This window comes from Schistocerca cancellata, chromosome 4 (genome assembly GCF_023864275.1).
Source record: "Schistocerca cancellata isolate TAMUIC-IGC-003103 chromosome 4, iqSchCanc2.1, whole genome shotgun sequence".
Classification (NCBI taxonomy): Eukaryota; Metazoa; Arthropoda; class Insecta; order Orthoptera; family Acrididae; genus Schistocerca; species Schistocerca cancellata.
The window spans coordinates 776,893,570-776,915,101 of record NC_064629.1 but is presented as its reverse complement, the minus strand read 5'-3'; the positions used below and the strand labels follow the sequence as shown (position 1 = coordinate 776,915,101).

The 21,532-nt window shown below is 43.6% G+C and overlaps 1 protein-coding gene across 1 annotated transcript in view; it reads right to left on the bottom strand.

The window, feature by feature from the left end:
* The window catches only part of LOC126184601 (protein unc-50 homolog A), a 98,763-nt gene that overhangs the window by 64,385 nt on the left and 12,846 nt on the right, over positions 1-21,532 (bottom strand). The window contains exon 3 of the mRNA XM_049927046.1: positions 3,587-3,652. Within this exon, the coding sequence (XP_049783003.1) occupies positions 3,587-3,652 (66 nt within the window). The remainder of the gene's footprint in view (positions 1-3,586; positions 3,653-21,532) is intronic.

Below are 21,532 nucleotides of genomic sequence, written 5' to 3'. Positions count from 1 at the left end.
CTCTTCTTTGGATCTTCTCTCTCTCTCTTCCGTCAACCCGATCTGGTACGGATCCCACACTGATGAGCAACACTCAAGTATAGGTCAAACGAGTGTTTTGTAAGCCACCTCCTTTGTTGATGGACTACATTTTCTAAGGACTCTCCCAATGAATCTCAACCTGGTACCCACCTTACCAACAATTAATTTTATATGATCATTCCACTTCAAATCGTTCCGGACGCATACTCCCAGATATTTTACAGAAGTAACTGCTACCAGTGTTTGTTCCGTTATCATGTAACCATACAATAAAGGATCCTTCTTTCTATGTATTCGCAATACATTACATTTGTCTATGTTAAGGGTCAGTTGCCACTCCCTGCACCAAGTGCCTATCCGCTGCAGATCTTCCTGCATTTCGCTACAATTTTCTAATGCTGCAACTTCTCTGTATACTACAGCATCATCCGCGAAAAGCCGCATGGAACTTCCGACACCATCTACTAGGTCATTTATATATATTGTGAAAAGTAATGGTCCCATAACACTCCCCTGTGGCACACCAGAGGTTACTTTAACGTCTGTAGACATCTCTCCATTGATAACAACATGCTGTGTTCTGTTTGCTAAAAATTCTTCAATCCAGCCACACAGCTGGTCTGATATTCCATAGGCTCTTACTTTGTTTATCAGGCGACAGTGCGGAACTGTATCGAACACCTTCCGGAAGTCAAGGAAAATAGCATCTACCTGGGAGCCTGTATCTAATATTTTCTGGGTCTCATGAACAAATAAAGTGAGTTGGGTCTCACACGATCGCTGTTTCCGGAATCCATGTTGATTCCTACAGAGTAGATTCTGGGTTTCCAAAAACGACATGATACTCGACCAAAAAACATGTTATAAAATTCTACGACAGATCGGTGTCAGAGATATAGGTCTATAGTTTTGCGCATCTGCTAGACGACCCTTCTTGAAGACTGGGACTACCTATGCTCTTTTCCAATCATTTGGAACCTTCCGCTCCTCTAGAGACTTGCGGTACACGGCTGTTAGAAGGGGGGCAAGTTCTTTCGCGTACTCTGTGTGGAATCGAACTGGTATCCCGTCAGGTCCAGTGGACTTTCCTCTGATGAGTGATTCCAGTTGCTTTTCTATTCCTTGGACACTTATTTTGATGTCAGCCATTTTTTCGTTTGTGCGAGGATTTAGAGAAGGAACTGCAGTGCTCTCTGAAACAGCTTTGGAAAAAGGTGTTTAGTATTTCAGCTTTACACGTGTCATCCTCTGTTTCAATGCCATCATCATCCCGGAGTGTCTGGATATGCTGTTTCGAGCCACTGACTGATTTAACGTAAGACCAGAACTTCCTACGATTTTCTGTCAAGTCGGTACATAGAATTTTACCTTCGAATTCACTGAACGCTTCACGCATAGCCCTCCTTACGCTAACTTTGACATTGTTTAGCTTCTGTTTGTCTGAGAGGTTTTGGCTGCGTTTAAACTTGCAATGAAGCTCTCTTTGCTTTCGCACAAATGTGGTGGTTTGGAGTACCACTGGCTACAACATGTGATCCCACTTCCTACGTACTAAGGGAAATCTGAACAGCAACCACTACATTAGAGGTGCCTTAGAGCCCGATGCACTGCCCCTCCTGCAGGCAGCTTCACATACCATATTTCAACATGTTAAAAGATACTTGTGATTTTTGTATTTCTTTCTGAACTGCTTCCTGAATTTTGTGTGTTGCAATTGTGCTATAAATTTAATCAGATACAGCAAAAGAAGTAATTACAGTTACATCAGTAATAAGCATGTGAGCAGTTCGTTTGGAAGATGACTGTTATATATTGTGTTTGAGGCCTTTGCTAAGCTAACTCTTGGTTGATGATGTGAATGTCTGTGATATTAACTACTGGATAAAATTTTGTTTTCACTTTGTCCTACACTTTCTTTCCTATTGTGTGAGCTCCTGGAGATTATTCACATTTTTAGTTGTGAATTGATTGAATATCTTGCACTTTTTCAATCATATTAGTAGATTGTCCATACAGCAGTCTGTGGAGCCTAAAACTTAATTTGAATTGTACTTTGTGTAAATGTTGATTTCAAACACACTTTTTTTTTTAATACAAGGAACTGATTTTGAATTTTATCCATGAGGAAGCTACTTCACTGTGATGTTATATGCAACAGAAAGATTCACAGTTCATACATAAATTACACGTTTCTAGTAAAAACCTGCTTATTTTCAACCATAATATTGTGTATGTTCTACAATAACTTTGGTAATTTCTTTTAGAAACACATTATAACCTTGTAAAATACAGGTTTCTGTCACACTGACATCACAATTTAGGTCCCTCAGTAGACAACTAAAGCCCTAAAGATGAACCTGGTCCTCAAAGTGAACAATGACAATTAAAAGATGCTATTTAGAGACAGCAGACATTTTATTTTAAGTTTTTTATTAATTTCTTTGCTGTCACATATAAAGCTGTAATTGCATGTTTTGCCCATTTGATCATTGTCAATTGCTTTCACTATTTGTATTCAAGCAGAACAATGTGTTAATAAAAGACATCTTTCTTTATAAATGTAAATAATATATGGCCTCAATGACTTCCACAATGACATATAAAGTTTCTCATTAAAGAATCATTCTTCAGTTTTTTTGGTTTTACGCGTGTGATAAAATCCCCCATTATCTCCTACTGGGATTTGCCATAGTTTAACAGTTTTTTTAACTGCTCACAGAAATCTTTGACCCCTCATAAGAATTTGAACATGCTGGTGTATAGACTGACATGATTTTCTTGGGATACCTTATTTACTTTAAAAAGAGCTTTGCTACTCTCTCTCGGATTCCTTCAATATCAATAAAACTGTTTCTTTTATTTTATCATTTACAAATAACACTAACTCTGGATTTCAGACATGTTCTGTTTCTCAGTACAGCAAAATATTTTCTGTTTTTAATTTGATTTCGTCTTCATTATACCACTGCTTTCCTGATGACCTTAACATATCTCATTTGATGTTATGTAACTCTTGTTTCAACACCACTGACCTATCTTCAGATCCCAAAGTTCCACAATTTGATGTCTCTGAATAAGAGGTCATAAAAGCAGTTTTGTGTCTAAGGGTTATGTAGTGCTTCATTTAGCCAAAACTGGTGCAGAAATATCTGGCGTGCCCTATGGACTAAAGCCATTGCCCAAGTTTACTATGCCCAATAGTCTTTCACCCAGGTCAGAATACTGACATCCCACGAGTTCACATATGGCAGTAAGGCCTAGAACAATTCTACCCAATGCACCTTATCATGCAAGGGTCCAGCGAGTTTAGTGAGACATGTGAATCGTGCTAAATATATATGTAAAGATACGTTCACAGCAGTCCAATTTTGTTATTTAGCTGCCAGTCTGTCTTTGTGGGACACACAACACATTTACATTTATTAAACTGCATTAACACAAGATTGTTGTGGATGCCACCCATTCTGAAATATAATGCATTTACATGGAAAAAACCTCAGCGTAAAATGTTACCTCTAAAATATTTATGTTATATTAGATTTTCTTAAGATTCAAGGGTACATACCACACAACCAAAACATCAGGAGAACAAGAAATGCTGGATCATCCCTTGCAAACTGTGATTTTGTTTCTGAAATGATAAATGCCTAAATTAATAAATAGTAATAAAGATTCCAAGAATATTCACAACAGTCAAATAAACCAAAAATATTTTCTCTCTTCCATCATAATGATTACCAGTGAGAAGAAAGATTGAAGTCACCACAACAATTAATATGCTTCACATTTTCATCAGAAGCCACTCTTCAAATTCCACAAAAGTCAGACACACTGTTTAATTTTCAGGAACTAAAATTTTGATTATGTCAACAATAACTAAGTAATAACATTATCAGAAGCAAGCAAAGGTCAAGTAGTTCACATTGGATTTGAGCCTATGTCTCTGTGCACAATTACCAGTACTTTCATTCTGTTTCTTGGTGGAAATGCTGCAAATTAAAACATGAAGCACCCAAAAGGGGGAAGAAGAAACAAAGTGAAACCTTATATGTTGAAAGGGCATATGATGTTATTTCAACAACTAGAATAATAACTCAAATTTACAAATAACTTGGCAGTATGAGACCACTTAGTACAAAATGTTAAAATGTTGCACCCCCCCCCCAACCCCAGGGCTGGATGAATGCACTGATTGAGCTAGAAAGGGTGTCATAAAGCTGTTGTATTCTCATCTGAGCTGGTCAACAACTGCTGTAATTTGTCCTTCATATCCTGGATATGGGCTCTGGGACATTGTCCCACATGTATTGCATTGGGGACAGATCAGAGGATCTTGCTGGCCAACGGAGTACCTCAAGAGCACACAGACAGTTCATACTGACATGTACTTTGTGTGCATGAACATCATCCTGTTGAAAAATGGCACCACAATACTGTCACACCAGAGGTAACATAAGAGGACTGAGGATATCCATGACATATCACCGTGCTGTCACAGTTCCCTCAATCACTACCAGCCATGACCTGAAGTCATATCCTACAGCTCCACACACCATGATGCCAGGAGTATTACCACAGTGCCACTTCAAAATGTTGGAAGAATGGGAACTCTATCCAGGTCACTGTCACACATGCTAACCATGGTGATTTGTGTTGGTGCAGAACCACAATATTCATTGCTGAACACAATGCAATATCATTCATCAGTAGTCCATGCTTACTGGTCATGACACCATTCCTAACAACCATTTGTGTGGGGGGAAGAGGGCGGGGAGGGGGTGGGGGGTCAGCACACTGCGGACCTAAAGGTCACTTTTTAAGTTTTTCTTGAATATCTCAAAATCTGCACTTCTAGCAAAAATGTTCCCATAACAAATTTAAAGTACATTAAATTTTCCACAAAAAAGTTTCTATTCATTTTTTCTCTAGGACTAATAGTTCCCACATTACAGGGGATGGGAAAATTGCAGATTATTAAAAATTAATATTTATTGATAAGTGAAACAGGTGAACAAACACTAAAAGTGTGTGAAACATCTAAGTGCATCAGAAACTATTAAGGGAGAACCTATATTCTGGCTGTGTGACAAGTTGGATGGAGGAGGCATAGAGTGGTGGCTGAAAGGTAGATGCATGAGGGAAGGCTGTGGTCATGCAATACCCTCCTCTGTAGATCTGTGAACTGAAGAGCGAGCAGGTGAGTCCCCACACACTAACCCACTACATCACAAAAGTCAAAGTTACGCCAAGCCTTCCACAACTTGCCTTATGAATCACTGGTGATGCAGTGTACAGATATGCCCTTGGGTGTTTATTTTCCATAAAGTGCATTTACACTACACTGAATACAGATATGAATGACTAATAATGCCAACATAATAAATGCATATGGACAGATTCTATGCAAGTTTCTGGAATTATTCTACACTGCTAGAGGGAAATTGATTCTTGGTCATCCTGTACGGCAGCTGTAGCATTCTTCCAGGAAAGGAAACACACCACCAAAACCCTACTTGCTTTTAAGTTTAGAGAGAGGCTGTACTACCCTAGCATATACTGTCCAGTTTTCTCATATAAGTAGACAAAATAACTTCATACTTTTAAGGCAAGCAATGATTGGTTGCTACAGAATTGGTATAGATATGATAACGAAATTTTAACCGTGTCAACTTGATGATGCACAGCAAACAGCAGAATTAGTCCATAAATTTGTAAATTAGATAAACTAACTTATAACTCTCTAAGAAATTTGTTTCCAACTCCAGCCAGTCAGGTTTTGAAAAGGAAACACATGTGAAAGAAACCCTGGTTATTACAGTTACCAAGAGAGGTGCATCAAAATCACCTAACGTCAATGCATTAACGCATTTGTATACAATTGTGCTGACTGTTAATCTGGATGGTAAATTAACTGGAAAGTTATTTACTGCACCACAAGAAGTTGGAGGTGATGTGCCCCCTTATGATTCTTTTCGTGTGTGTGATATTGCAAGGGCAATAGGGAATATTTACTTTACAGTAAACAAGAGTGGGAAAATGGGCGTGAGAGAATTACAACTATGTTACAAGCACTGCTTTTGGTGACAGCTGGTTAGAGTAACTTGCTTTTGCTTTATTCTTGGTCTGTGTATAAAAATCATACTCCTTTAGAGCAAACCATACCTCCTGAAAAGTAAGTGTCACTGAACCACTCAACAAATTCAGCCTCTGGATGTTTGTTTTTCCCATGCGTATAAAACATTATCACACAATCTGCAGTCAGTTTCGTGATAAGCTCCATGATAGACTTCCGCATTTGGTTGCATGCCATCACATTCTGAACGCATTCTATAAGAGTGGATATCTGGCTGGACCTCCTGCATGGTTTGCAACTCTTCAGAAGTTCGTCTTCAACCTTGATGGTAAAAACCTCTGTGGTCATTGAGGCGCACCATTTCTCATTCAGTACTCATGGTGAAAGTTAATAGTTTGCTTTGAAAATTTCTTGAATGTTGACAATGTCCATTTTGTGAAATGTTATACATAACATCCCACAGACGGTTGATACCTGCACCTGCCAGTCACTCACTCTCCTGATGCAGACAGTGAGCCATTAGCAGCAAATACTTTTACTGTCATAGCTGTTAACCCAACATTTTCAAGTGAGCCTTACTAAAGATTGAAATTGGGATCTCACACTCAAGGGGTTCTTTGTAAGATGTTTTCACAAGACACACTATGTGATCAAAAGTATACGGACACCACCAAAACATATATTTTTCATATTAGGTGCATTGTGCTGCCACCTACTGCCAGGTATTCCATATCATTGACCTCAGTAGTCATTAGACATTGTGAGAGAGCAGAATGGAGAGCTCCGTGGAACTCGCGGACTTCGAACATGGTCAGGTGATTGGGTGTCACTTGTTTCATACATCTGTATGTGAGATTTCCACACTCCGAAACATCCCTAGGTCCATTGTTTCTGATGTGATAGTGAAGTGGAAATGTGAAGGGACACATACAGCACAGAAGCGTAGAGGCCGACCTTGTCTATTGACTGACTAAGATCACCGACAGTTGAAGAGAGTCATAATGTGTAATAGGCAGACATCTATCCATACCATCATACAGGAATTCCAAACTGCATCAGGATCCACTGCAAGTACTATGACAGTTAGGTGGGAGGTGAGAAAACTTGGATTTCATGGTCGAGCGGCTGCTCATAACCCACACATCACACTAGTAAATGCCAAAAAATGCCTCGCTAGGTGTAAGGAGCGTAAATATTGGATGAGTGAACAGTGGAAAAACTGTTGTGTGGAGTGGTGAATCATGGTACACAATGTGGCAATCTGATGCCAGGGTGTGGGTATGGCGAATACCTGGTGAACGTCATCTGCCACCGTATGTAGTGCCAACAGTAAATTTTGGAGGTAGGTAAGTAGGTTGGTTTAAAATAGGGGGGAAGGGATCAAACAGCTAGGTCATCGGGCCCTTGTTCCGAATAAAACAATGCCAAGAGGGTGAGAATAAAACAAGCAAGACTGAAAACACAAAATGGAGAGAAAGGAAAAACCACAAGAACGACCGAAGGGCAACAAACACTTAATGGAAAAAAGGGGAGAAGAAAACCACAGAAACGCAAGAAACAGGTACAGGAGATTAAAACGGCAAAACAGATTACCACGGCTGGCAGAGAATAAAAAGGAGAAGCCAGCCACTCTACAACACATTAAAACCTCCACCCTAAAAGCACTAGGTTTGAGGACACAGAGGGACAAAGGACATGTGCTGAAATTTAGATCACATGATAAAAACCACCCTCACGAATAAAATGTAAAACTAAATCAGCTGATGAAGCATTGTCAGATAAAATTAGCGGCAACGAGTCCAGTAACCGAAGATTTCGTTGCACGGCAGTCAAAGTGGGACAGTGCACCAGAATATGGGCCACTGTCAACCAGGTGCCGCACCGACACTGAGGCGGGTCTCCATGGTGCAGGAGGTAACCGTGGGTCGCCCAAGCATGGCCAATGCGGAGCCAGCAGAGACCCACAGAGTGCCAGCGAGAGGCCCGCATGGAGGACTGCCGCACATTCGTAGTCTCCTTAATGGCACGCAGTTTGCTGTGTGTACTGAGACTATGCCACTCTGTCTCCCAAAGCCAAAAAGCCTGGTGACGTAAAAACGAATGCAGGTCAGTTATTGGAATGCCAATCTCCATAAGTGGTTTCTGTGTAGCCTGTTTGGCCAACCTGTCGGCAAGTTCATTTCCTGGGATTCTGACATATCCTGGGGTCCACACAAACACCACTGAAAGACCAGACCATTCCAGGGCATAGATGAACTCCCGGTTGGTTGCTACCAAAGGATGATGAGGGTAGCACTGGTCGATAGTTTGTAGGATGCTCAAGGAGTCAGTACACAGAAGAAACAACTGCCCAGGGCATGAACAGATGTGCTCAAGAGCACGAGATACAGCCACCAGCTCTGCAATGAGAACACTGCAGTCATCGGGCAAGGACTGCTGTTCAATATGTCCTCCATGGACATATGCGAAGCCGACACGACCGTCAGCCATCGAGTCATCGGTGTAAATCACTTCAGGGCCGCAGTACATGTCAAGAATAAAGATGAAGTGACAGCGGAGAGCATAGGGGTGAACTGAGTCCTTTGGGCCATGTGAAAGGTCCAGACGAAGCCGTGGGCTAGGAGTACACCACGGAGGTGTACGTGATTGGACCTCAAATACAGGTGGTAAAAGCAATGTCTCCACTTCAGATAGAAGGGATCGGATGTGAACTGCATTTGTAAGCTTTGACCTGGGCCGCCAATGTGGGATATGAACTGCCATGGATGGGAAAAGGAGACAGTAATTTGGATGCACAGGAGAACTACGAACATGTGCAACACAACTGACATGCAATGGACGAATTCAAGCCTCCACAAGGATGCTGGCCGCCAGTCTTGTCGTAAAAGCTCCTGTCGCTAGCTGAATGCCACAGTGGTACACTGGGTCGAGTAAACGCAATGCTGAGGGCGCCGCCAAACCATAAACCACACTCCCATAGGCCTGAGAATGAAAAAGGGCTCTGTATAGCTGCAGCAGCGTAGAGCGATCTGCACCCCAGTTGGTGTTGCTCAGGCAGCAGAAGGCACTGAGGTGCTGCCAGCACTTCTGCTTAAGCTGACAAAGGTGAGGAAGCCGAGTCAATCGGGCGTTGAAAACCAGTCCTAAAAATTAATATGTCTCCACTACAGTGACGGGATCATCAATAACGTAAAGTTCTGGTATCGGATGAATGGTACGGTGCCAACAGAAGTGCATAATACACGACTTTGCGGCCAAAAGATGAAAGCCGTGGGCTAGAGCCCATGACTGTGCATTGTCGATGGCTCCCTGTAGGTGCCGCTCAGCAACACCAGTACTGGTGGAGCAGTACGAAATGCAAAAGTCGTCTTCATACAGAGAGGGTGAGATGGACGACCCTACAGCTGCTGCTAGATCATTAATGGCCACTAGAAATAGAGATACACTCAATACAGACCCCTGTGGGACACCATTCTCCTGCATATGGGGGGAACTATGGGAGGCACCAACTTGGACACAGAAAGTATGAAGCGACAGGAAATTCTGGATAAAAATCGAGAGCGGCCCTCGGATACCAAACTTGTATATTGTGCCAAGGAGATGATGTCACCAGATGGCGTCATACGCTTTTTGTAAAGCGAAAAAAGATGGCAACAAGGTGTTGGCATCTGGAAAAGGCTGTTCGGATGGCAGACTCGAGGGACGCAATATTATCAGTGGTAGCGCGACCCACGCGGAAGCCGCCCTGACACAGAGCCAGTAGGCCACATGACTCCAGGACTCAACCCAACCAGCGACACACCATACGTTCCAGCAGCTTACAAAGAACGTTGGTGAGGCTGATGGGCCGATAGCTATCCACATCAAGCTGGTTTTTACCGGATTTGAGCACTGGTACGATGGTACTCTCCCACCAGTGCGATGGAAAGATGCCATCGCACCAGATCCAGTTGAAGATGACGAGGAGATGTTGCTTGTAGGCAGATGAGAGATGTTTAATCATCTAACTGTGGATCCGATCTGCCCCAGGATCTCAGTCGGGGTAATGTGCAAGGGCTCGGAGGAGTTCCCACACTGTAAATGGGGCATTATAAGGCTCAGTGTGGTGTGTAGTGAATGAGAGGACTTTCTCTTCCATCCACCATTTGAGACGGCAAAAGGCTGGGGGGTAATTCTCCGATGCAGAGGCACAAGCATAGTGCTCAGCAAAGTGCTCGGCAATAGTGCGTGCATCGGTAGATAACATGCCATTTATGTTAACACCAGGAACACCTCTTGGGGTTTGATCTTTGCCCAGACTTGGGAAGGTGACGTATGGCACCAAATGGCTGACACGTACCTCTCCCAACACTCCTGTTTCCGTCTTTTGATAAGCTGGCGAATGCAGGCACGGAGCCGTTTAATGGCTATGAGGTGCTCCAGGGAAGGGTGCCACTTATGCCACTGTAGAGCTTGCTAATGCTCCTAAATTGCCTCAGTGACTTCCGGCAACCACCAAGAGGCTGTCTTTTGCCGGGGCACCCTAAAGAATGAGGGGCCGCATTTTACGCTGCAGAAATGATCGTTGTAGTTACCTACTCAACCACCACATCGATGTTACCATGTGGGGGAGATTCAACAGTGACAGCAGAATTGAAAGCTTCCTAGTCTGCCCATCCGGGCAGGTGTCTGTGGGCCTGACACTGGGGCAGTGGCAGGAAGTGGTCACTACCACACAGGTCATCATGTGCTCTCCAGTGGACAGGTGGGAGAAGGCCAGGATTGCAAACCGAGAGATCAATGGCTGAATATGTACTATGAGCCACACTGAAATGTGTGGCGGCCCCAGTATTTAAGAGGCAGAGATCGAACTGATGTTTCGACATCTCTGCCTCGACCAGCAAGAACGGTGCCACCCCACAAAGGGTTATGGGCATTAAAATCTCCCAAAAGTAGGAAAGGTTTAGAGAGTTGATCAATCAGTGCAGCCAATGCGTTCAGGGGTATTGTACCATCTGGAGGAAGATATACATTGCAGACAGTTATTTCCTGCGTCATCCTTATCCTGACAGCCACAGCTTCAAGAGGGGTTTGAAGGGGCACAGGTTCACAGCATACTGAGTTTAGGACATAGACGCAAACTCCACCTGACACACTATTATAGTTTCTACGGTTCCTGCAATATCCCTTATAGCCACGGAGGGCAGGAGTCCGCATTGCCAGGAACTAGGTTCCCTAGAGGGCAACGCAGAAAGCAGGTGTAAAGCTTAACAGTTGCCGTAGCTCAGCCAGGTGGTGGAAAAAACCGCCACAATTCCACTGGAGGATGACTTTATCATGAGGCTGGGAAGGCATGAAGGGCACAAGGAGGCAGGTTATGTCTCAGGGTCACCTGCTGCCTCCAACTGAGTATTTGTAGGCATTTCTATGGTGGATGAGGCATCAGTGAGATCCAGGTCTGCACGGGACGCTAAGATCTCCACTGCATCCTCAGATGCGGAATTGGTAGGGAGTGGTGGTGGTGGTGGTGGTGGTGGTGGTGGTGTTGGGGCCGCCAGAGGGTCCTGTTTCTTAGCAGACTTCTTTGTTTGCTTGCTCTCTCGCTTCTCTTGCTGGGAAGATTTCTCCGAAGCAGCTTCAGCCATTGAGGAAGACCATGAAGCTCTTTGCCAAACAGCTTTTGGCTCCTTGAGCCACTGGCAAGTGTCCGCTGTGGCATTAGTGGATACCTTGGAAGAGAGGACCCCAAGAGATCCCTTCCGCACGAGAGGAGCCGGAGGTGGCTGTTGCTTGTCCAGCAGGGGGGAGTGGACTGATGTCCCATGTGTTTGGGGGGGGGGGGGGGCGGCTTGCTCCCGAAGTACGTGCTCTGGGAGCAACGGAGGAAGATTTGCCCCCTACCACCAAGGAGGTGTACGTATTCTGGTGGCCTGGAGGGTCCACTGTTTGTGGCACAGAGTGAGGAACCACTGGCACTTCGGACAGCGATTTATTTTTTTTATTTTTATTTATTTATTTATTTATTGTTCCGGGGGGCCAAATTAAGGAGAAGTCTCCATGGTGATGGAACGAGTCAATACATGAAATTATAACACGATATTAGAAACAGATGAAATGAAATATAAAAAAAACATATTCAGGTGACAAGTCATAAATTTAAATAAAGAAAATCAACAATGTAACACTGGAATTTGCTTAATTTTTTAGCTCTTCCAGGAGCTCCTCGACAGAATAGAAGGAGTGAGCCATGAGGAAACTCTTCAGTTTAGACTTAAAAGTGTTTGGGGTACTGCTAAGATTTTTGAGTTCTTGTGGTAGCTTATTGAAAATGGATGCAGCAGAATACTTCACTCCTTTCTGCACAAGAGTCAAGGAAGTGCATTCCACATGCAGATTGGATTTCTGCCTAGTATTAACTGAGTGAAAGCTGCTAACTCTTGGGAATAGGCTAATATTGCCAACAACAAACGACATTTAAGAAAATATATACTGTGAGGGCACTGTCAGAATTCCCAGACTATTGAACAGGGGTTGACAAGAGGTTCTCGAACTTACACCACATATAGCTCGAACAGCCCGTTTTTGAGCCAAAAATACCCTTTTTGAATCAGAAGAATTACCCCAAAAAAATAATACCATACGACATAAGCATATGGAAATATGCGAAGTAGACTACTTTTCGTGTTGAAGTGTCACTTATTTCAGATACTGTTCTAATGGTAAATAAAGCAGCATTTAGTTTCTGAACAAGATCCTGAACATGGGCTTTCCACAACAGCTTACTATCTATCCGAACTCCTAGGAACTTTAACTGTTCCGTCTTGCTTATAATATGCCCATTCTGTCTGATCAAAATATCGGTTCTTGTTGAATTGTGTGTTAGAAACTGTAAAAACTGAGTCTTACTGTGATTTAGCATCAAATTATTTTCCACAAGCCATGAACTTATTTCATGAACTACGTTATTTGATACTGTTTCAATATTACACACAAGATCCTTCACTATCAAGCTGGTGTCATCAGTAAACAGAAATATTTTTGAATCACCTGTAATACTAGAAGGCATATCATTTATATAAATAAGAAACAGCAGTGGCCCCAGCACCGACCCTTGGGGAACGCCCCACTTAACAGTGCCCCATTGGGACTGAACATCACTACTACTCTCAATATTGCGGAGAATTACCTTCTGCATTCTGTTCTTAAGGTAAGAGGCGAACCAATTGTAAGCTACTCCCCTTACTCCATAATGGTCCAACTTCTGCAGTAACATTTTGTGGTCAACACAGTCAAAAGCCTTCGTTAAATCAAAGAAAACACCTAGCGTTCGCAACCTTTTATTTAATCCATCCAAAACCTCACAGAGAAAAGAGAATATAGCATTTTCAGTTGTTAAACCATTTCTAAAACCAAACTAAACATTTAACAGCAAATTATGTGAATTTAAATGCTCCAGTAACCTTGCATATACAACCTTCTCGATAACTTTAGCAAACACCGATGGCATAGAAATAGGTCTATAATTGTCAACATTATCCCTGTCTCCCTTTTTATAAAGTGGCTTCACTACTGAGTACTTTAATCGGTCAGGAAACCAACCACTCCTAAAGGAAAAGTTACATATATGGCTAAGTACTGGGCTAAAATACATAGAACAATACTTCAGTATTCTGCTAGATACCCCGTCATATCCATGAGAGTTCTTGGTCTTTAGTGATTTAATTATTAACTCAATCTCCCTCTTGTCAGTATCATGGAAGAGCATTTCAGGTAACAGTCTCGGAACACTTTTTTCTAAGAGCGCTATATGATTCCCTGTTAGGACTAGGTTTCTACACTCCTGGAAATTGAAATAAGAACACCGTGAATTCATTGTCCCAGGAAGGGGAAACTTTACTGACACTGGGGTCAGATACATCACATGATCACACTGACAGAACCACAGGCACATAGACACAGGCAACAGAGCATGCACAATGTCAGCACTAGTACAATGTATATCCACCTTTCGCAGCAATGCAGGCTGCTATTCTCCCATGGAGACGGACGTAGAGATGCTGGATGTAGTCCTGTGGAACGGTTTGCCATGCCATTTCCACCTGGCGCCTCAGTTGGACCAGCGTTCGTGCTGGACGTGCAGACCGCGTGAGACGTCGCTTCATCCAGTCACAAACATGCTCAATGGGGGACAGATCCGGAGATCTTGCTGGCCAGGGTAGTTGACTTACACCTTCTAGAGCACGTTGGGTGGCACGGGATACATGCGGACGTGCATTGTCCTGTTGGAACAGCAAGTTCCCCTGCCGGTCTAGGAATGGTAGAACGATGGGTTCGATGACGGTTTGGATGTACCGTGCACTATTCAGTGTCCCCTCGACGATCACCAGTGGTGTACGGCCAGTGTAGGAGATCGCTCCCCACACCATGATGCCGGGTGTTGGCCCTGTGTGCCTCGGTCGTATGCAGTCCTGATTGTGGCGCTCACCTGCACGGCGCCAAACACGCATACGACCATCATTGGCACCAAGGCAGAAGCGACTCCCATCGCTGAAGACGACACGTCTCCATTCGTCCCTCCATTCACGCCTGTCGCGACACCACTGGAGGCGGGCTGCACGATGTTGGGGCATGAGCGGAAGACGGCCTAACGGTGTGCGGGACCGTAGCCCAGCTTCATGGAGACGGTTGCGAATGGTCCTCGCCGATACCCCAGGAGCAACAGTGTCCCTAATTTGCTGGGAAGTGGCGGTGCGGTCCCCTACGGCACTGCGTAGGATCCTACGGTCTTGGCGTGCATCCGTGCGTCGCTGCGGTCCGGTCCCAGGTCGACAGGCACGTGCACCTTCCGCCGACCACTGGCGACAACATCGATGTACTGTGGAGACCTCACGCCCCACGTGTTGAGCAATTCGGCGGTACGTCCACCCGGCCTCCCGCATGCCCACTATACGCCCTCGCTCAAAGTCCGTCAACTGCACATACGGTTCACGTCCACGCTGTCGCGGCATGCTACCAGTGTTAAAGACTGCGATGGAGCTCCGTATGCACGGCAAACTGGCTGACACTGACGGCGGCGGTGCACAAATGCTGCGCAGCTAGCGCCATTCGACGGCCAACACCGCGGTTCCTGGTGTGTCCGCTGTGCCGTGCGTGTGATCATTGCTTGTACAGCCCTCTCGCAGTGTCTGGAGCAAGTATGGTGGGTCTGACACACCGGTGTCAATGTGTTCTTTTTTCCATTTCCAGGAGTGTATTTAGTTCACCTGCTACATTCAGAAAGTGATTATTAAATACTGTACATATATGTGACTTATCAGTAACACGAACATTCCCACTACGCACTGATTCTATATCCTCGACATGTCTCTGCAGACCAGCCACTTCCTTTATGACTGACCATACAGTTTTAATTTTATCCTGAGACTTAGCTATTATATCTGCATACCACATACTTTTTGCCTTCCTAATAACATTTTTAAGCACCTTACAATACTGTTTGTAATGGGCTGCTGCATTTAGATTTTGACCGTTTCTAACGTTTTGATATAATTGCCACTTTGTTCTACAAGATATTCTTATCCCTCTAGTCAGCCATCCAGGCTGTCTTTTTGTGCTGGTACCCTGTTTTGAACGTTCTAATGGAAGGCAACTTTCAAAGAGCACGAGAAAAGTCTTGAGAAAAGCATTATATTTATCGTCTACTGTATCAGCGCTATAAACATCTTGCCACTGTTGTTCCTTGATAAGGTTTACAAAGGTCTCTACAGCAACTGGATCAGCTTTCCTAAACAGCTGATGACTATATTTAACACGTGTTGCAGCACAAAAATCTTTTAGAGTTAAAATTTGTATAGCATGATCTGAAAGGCCATTCACCTTTTTGCTAACAGAATGCCCTTCTAGTAATGAGGAATGAACAAAAATGTTGTCTATGGTTGTTCTACTGTTCCCTTGCACTCTCATTGGAAAGAATATGGTTTGCATAAGATTATATGAATTAAGGAGGTCTACCAGCATGCTCTTCCTTGCACAATCACTTATACAATTAATATTGAAGTCACCACATATAACTAACTTTTTGTATTTCCTATAAAGTGAACCAAGAACCTCCTCTAGCTTTAGCAAAAATGTTGTGAAATCGGAGTCTGGGGATCTATAAATAACAACAGTTACAAGTTTAGCTCCGTTAAATTTAACCACACCTGCACAACATTCAAACACCTTTTCAGTGCAGTTCTTTGAAACATCAATTGACTCAAATGGGATGCTGTTTTTCACATACATGGCTACTACCCCACACCACAAAGAGCTCCTCGTAAAACTGCCAGCCAAACTGTATCCTGGTAAAGGAAGCCTCTGAATCATCTCCTTATTTAAGAAGTGTTCAGATAAACCAATAATTTCAGAGTCAACATCTATAAGCAGTTCACTAACTTTATCTCTAATACCTTGTATATTTTGATGAAATATACTAATTCCCTCATTACTCGGATACCCAAGCTTTGTCAAAAGTGGTTCCTTTGTTAGAGAGACTTCCCTTAAGCAGGAATACATATCAGCTGACTTCAATCTAAAAAAGGTGCAGCTCTAACACCCACTACTGTAGGAATTTTCCCATGAGTGATCCCACCAACCCCACCTATGCTGTCACCTATAAGCTTTGCCAACCTCCCCTTCCCATACCTGTTGAGGTGCAGGCCATGTCTAGTGAAACCCGTCCTGTTGATAGACTCCACCGACACCACTGAAATGTGACCCATGCTTTCTGTCATCAGCGCACCCCCAAGTCTCATGTTATTATGCCTGACGGCTGTATTAAGATGAGGCCGATCGTGACGCTGAAACAGTTCCACGAAATGCACATTCGTGTTGCCAGTCTGAGTGGCTATCTTTTCCAGGTCACCATCTATGTCATACTCCCCATCCCTATCAATACTGTTACCAGCCCCACCCACAATCACTACCTGATCCTCTTTAGTAAAATCCCTACATAACCCCCCTATGTTAACAGTCACCTGAACCAACCCTGCATTAGGCTTCACAATGCTGGTGACCTGGTACTCACTCCCCAGCACTTCCTGCAACTGCTGGCCTACACCTCTGCCATGAGAACTACCTAACAGCACAACCTTCTTCTTCCTCTTCGACTTTGCAACTGTTCTAGGTACAGTAACTACTGAGGTCTGCTGCATACTTCCTACATCTACAGTTACTAGAGATTCCTCTCCACTAGACTCTGACAGTTGGTCTTATCTATTGTAAACACCAATAGTAAAACTAAATGAAAATCTTCTTCTCCTAGCAGATCTCTTGCCAACAGCCAGCTCCCATTCCCCAACCCCCTTCTCCCTCCTCATCCTATCTAGCTCCTCCTGTGCGTTTTTCAACTGCACCTGAAGGGCACAGATCTTACGCTCCTGCTCCTCTATCAACTTACTCTTGCTACATAACCTGCAGTTCCAGGAGAGGATCTCGCCAGAATGCCCACTGGCTTCCCCACTGCATTCCCCCCAGTGAAAATACTTCGAACAAGTCTCACACCGCAATCCACTACTCACGAACCTACGGCAAAGCCCACACTTCTCACTCATGGTAAAATTTTACTTTTTCTAAGTTCCGCTACTACAATAAGAAGATGTTAAAAACCTGACTACAATAAACACAAACTTACTCTACAAGGGAAGTAACTACTATTATTAACAGTATTAATAAACAACAAATGTGAATATAACAAAAGACTAATACAAAAAGAGAATCAAACGTCTAATGAGACAGTAACGAAGCTGAAAACAGTTCCCAAAAGGTTCTTCTGAAATTATTTCACCAGAAAACACTAAAAACTCCGGTTGAAGACTACTATAGTTCCTAAATAAACCACTATACACAAACAATTAATTAGTACTTAGCTGTCGATGCGCCGCTACAGCTGTAACTGGTCAGCGCGGAATGTAAACACAGGTAAGAGGTTACGTTGCTCGATGCGAAACACTCACAAATATCAGGTCACAACACAAGAAAGGCAGATGGTGATGTAGCTGCGGTGTATGTTGACGTCAACCGAATAGGCTGTAATCTTTCAAATTTACGTTTAGCTTCTGTGTAAATCAACCTCTCCAGGGTCTTGTGCTCCATAATTTTCCGTTCCTTTTGGAGTACTGGGCAGTCTGGCGAGCAGGGGAAGTGGTGGTCTCCACAGCGCACATGGAGTACCTTGGTGCAGTGGACATTCTCAACATGTGTCACTGGAAGTGCAGTGGGAAGAATGTGCCCGAACTTCCAGCACTTAAAGCACCGCATAGGGGGAAGGACGTATGGTTTAACGTCACAACGGTAAACCATCACCTTGACTTTTCAGGCAATGAATCACCCTCAAAGCCCAAGATGAAGGCACCGGTAGCAACACTGTTGTCTTTGGGTCCCCTGTATACACGACGGAAGAAACGAACACCCAGCCATTTTAAATTGGCGTGGAGCTCATCATCAGACTGCAACAGGAGGCCACAATGGAAAATAATCCCCTGGACTATGTTGAGGCTTGTATGGGGAATGATGGAAACAGGAATATCACCCAGCTTGTCACAGGCGAGTAATGCTCGGGATTGGACTGGGGATGCTGTCTGAATCAAGACTACGCTGTTTCACATCTTGTACAGCGCCATCACTTCTCCAAACTTATCCTGAAGGTGTTCAACAAAAAATTGAGGCTTTGTCGGTAGAAAAAGAGTCCCCATCGGTTCTGCTACAGACTAAAAACTGAGGCTAATATGGCTCTCTCCGTTCTGTAACTGTACGTACCTCCCATGATGTAGCAAGGGAGGTAAACGATTTAGGGTCGTACCTGTCGGCATTGTACTCTATCTTGCCCTTCTTAGAGACTGCTAGCACAGTACGGTTACAAGCAAGGGATGACTTAGTCCATTTCATTGTGAGTCATCCGCCCGGTCAGGGGCTCTCCCCAAAGGCACCACCCAGCCACAGCAAAGGCCAACTGTCATGATGCCTGTTGCTGGGAGTGCTGATGCCGCAGGAAGACGAGCATCGACTCAGCATCAACAGTGAGATCCCTGTGTTGTCAGGGGCTACCACCAAATGGGCACATGATGGCCCCACCACAATGGACTGGCTACTGTGCTGGATATTGGATGCAGAGAAATTCAATATTGTCATGGGGGTGAAAGAGGACAGGAGACAATGGAAGAAGATGACATATCCTGGAAAGTATCCTCGCCCAAACAGCTGAATCACAGGTGAAGATGCAAAGCCATGACAAGAGATTCAGGAAATCAAATCTAAGGGCACTTGTGCACCACGTAAGGCATCCTTCCCCATAAGGCCCGCACTTCTGTACAATTTTGAAAGTGGCAGGTCAAACCATAGAATGGGACCTGAGCTCATAGAGCCGAAAATTGTGAGACTTCTTTTAGTTGCCTCTTACTACAGGCAGGATTACCTTGAGCCTCTTCTACCCCTTGGACCCCCAGGGGGTAAATTTCGGAGGCTGTGGTGTAATGGTATGGTCATGTTTTTCATGGAGGGGGCTTGCAGCCCTTATTGTTTTGTGTGGCACTATCACAGCACAGGCCTACATTGATGTTTTAAGCACTTTCTTGGTTCCCACTGTTTAAGAGAAATTTGAGGATGGCAATTGCACCTTTCAACATGATCGAGCACCTGTTCATAACGCACAGCCTTTGGCCGAGTGATTACGCAATGATAATATCCCTGTAATGGACTGGCCTGCACAGAGTCCTCACCTGAATCCTATAGAACACCTTTGGGATGTTTTGGAATGCTGACTTCGCGCCAGGCCTCATCGAGCGACATTGATACCTCTCCTCAGTGCAGCACTCCGTGAAGAATGGGCTGCCATTCCCCATGCAACCTTCTAGCATATGAGTGAATGTATGCCTGTGAGAGTGGAAGCTGTCATCAAGGCTAAGGGTAGGCCAACGCCATATAGAATTCCAGCATTACCGATGGAGGGCACCATGAACTTTTAAGTTATTTTCAGCCAGGTGTCCGGATACTTTTGATCACATAGCACAGCTTACATCTATCAAAGTGTCAACCAGGTCAGTTCTTTCAGCATCATCATGACACTCTCCCATGGGTCAAACAAACCTGTGACCATTATTACCACCCTTCTTCGTATCCCTTCAATATCAGCCGGCCGCGGTGGTCTAGCGGTTCTGGCGCTGCAGTCCGGAACCGCGGGACTGCTACGGTCGCAGGTTCGAATCCTGCCTCGGGCATGGGTGTGTGTGATGTCCTTAGGTTAGTTAGGTTTAAGTAGTTCTAAGTTCTAGGGGACTTATGACCTAAGATGTTGAGTCCCATAGTGCTCAGAGCCATTTGAACCATTTGAACCCTTCAATATCCCCTTTTAGTCCTATTTGGTACAGGTTCCAGTCACTTCAGCTGTACTCTAGAATGGGTCACCCAACTGTGTTGTACGAGTCCCCTTTGTTTGGCATGAAGGTGCAGAAGTGGGTATAGAAATAGCTAACTGAAAAATCCATGCAATACAAATGTTGATCTATACATAAAAGATGACTTCCAAATTTTTCTTTAAGTGAGACTGCGTATAAAATATTCGTATGCCGATTTCAAGTCCTAGATTCAAATATTTTACTGTTCAAGTTGCTTCTGTATAATCTTTCATTGCTTGTATCAATACCTGTTCATACTGTGATATATTGTGAAATTTCAAACATTTGGGAGTACGGTTACCATCAATTGTAGGCTTAAGCTTAATTGTGCTCTTTAAAAATTTTTTACTTATTTCTGAGAATTTTTGGACACTTACAAAACAATATTTTCATAATTTACTGGTACGAGTGTTTTGGATACGTAACTACTTGCATAGCAAATCAGTATTTGTGGTTCACAGTAACTGCCAAAGAATACATCATCCCTGAAGTCTATGAACGCACATAAACATACGCTTTTGAGAATTTTCAGAAGCTACAACTGTCCTTGGAATAATCTACAAGTAATAGGCAGTGATTTAATTACTGTAGCAGATATTCTAACTAACATATTGTGTAACATTTAGTTTTCCGTTAAAGAGGAGTAGCCCTATACATTATCTACATTAATAGTCAATTTACTCAGGTTTTGAGTTAACTAACAACTGTAATTAATCTCAAAGCATTTTAGGACACTAGTAATTTTTACCACAGGCTTTTGTGTTGGCTTAAGAAAAATCTCGTTTTGTGTATTTGCTCTAATTCTTATAGGGAATTAGCAACTTTTTAGCTAAATAGATTAAAAGATAATCAAGCAGGCTTAATTTAAAATTATTTGTTCACTGCCCTGTAATTCAGCACGTCAGCTAAAATGCAGTCCCACTGTAAATGCTGTTCTCGAACATGGGATGAGATGCTTGACGTTCGTAAGCAGCTGGAAATCACCCTGACTATTGCCAAACGATTGGCAGCTGGTGCAAATCAGTATGTT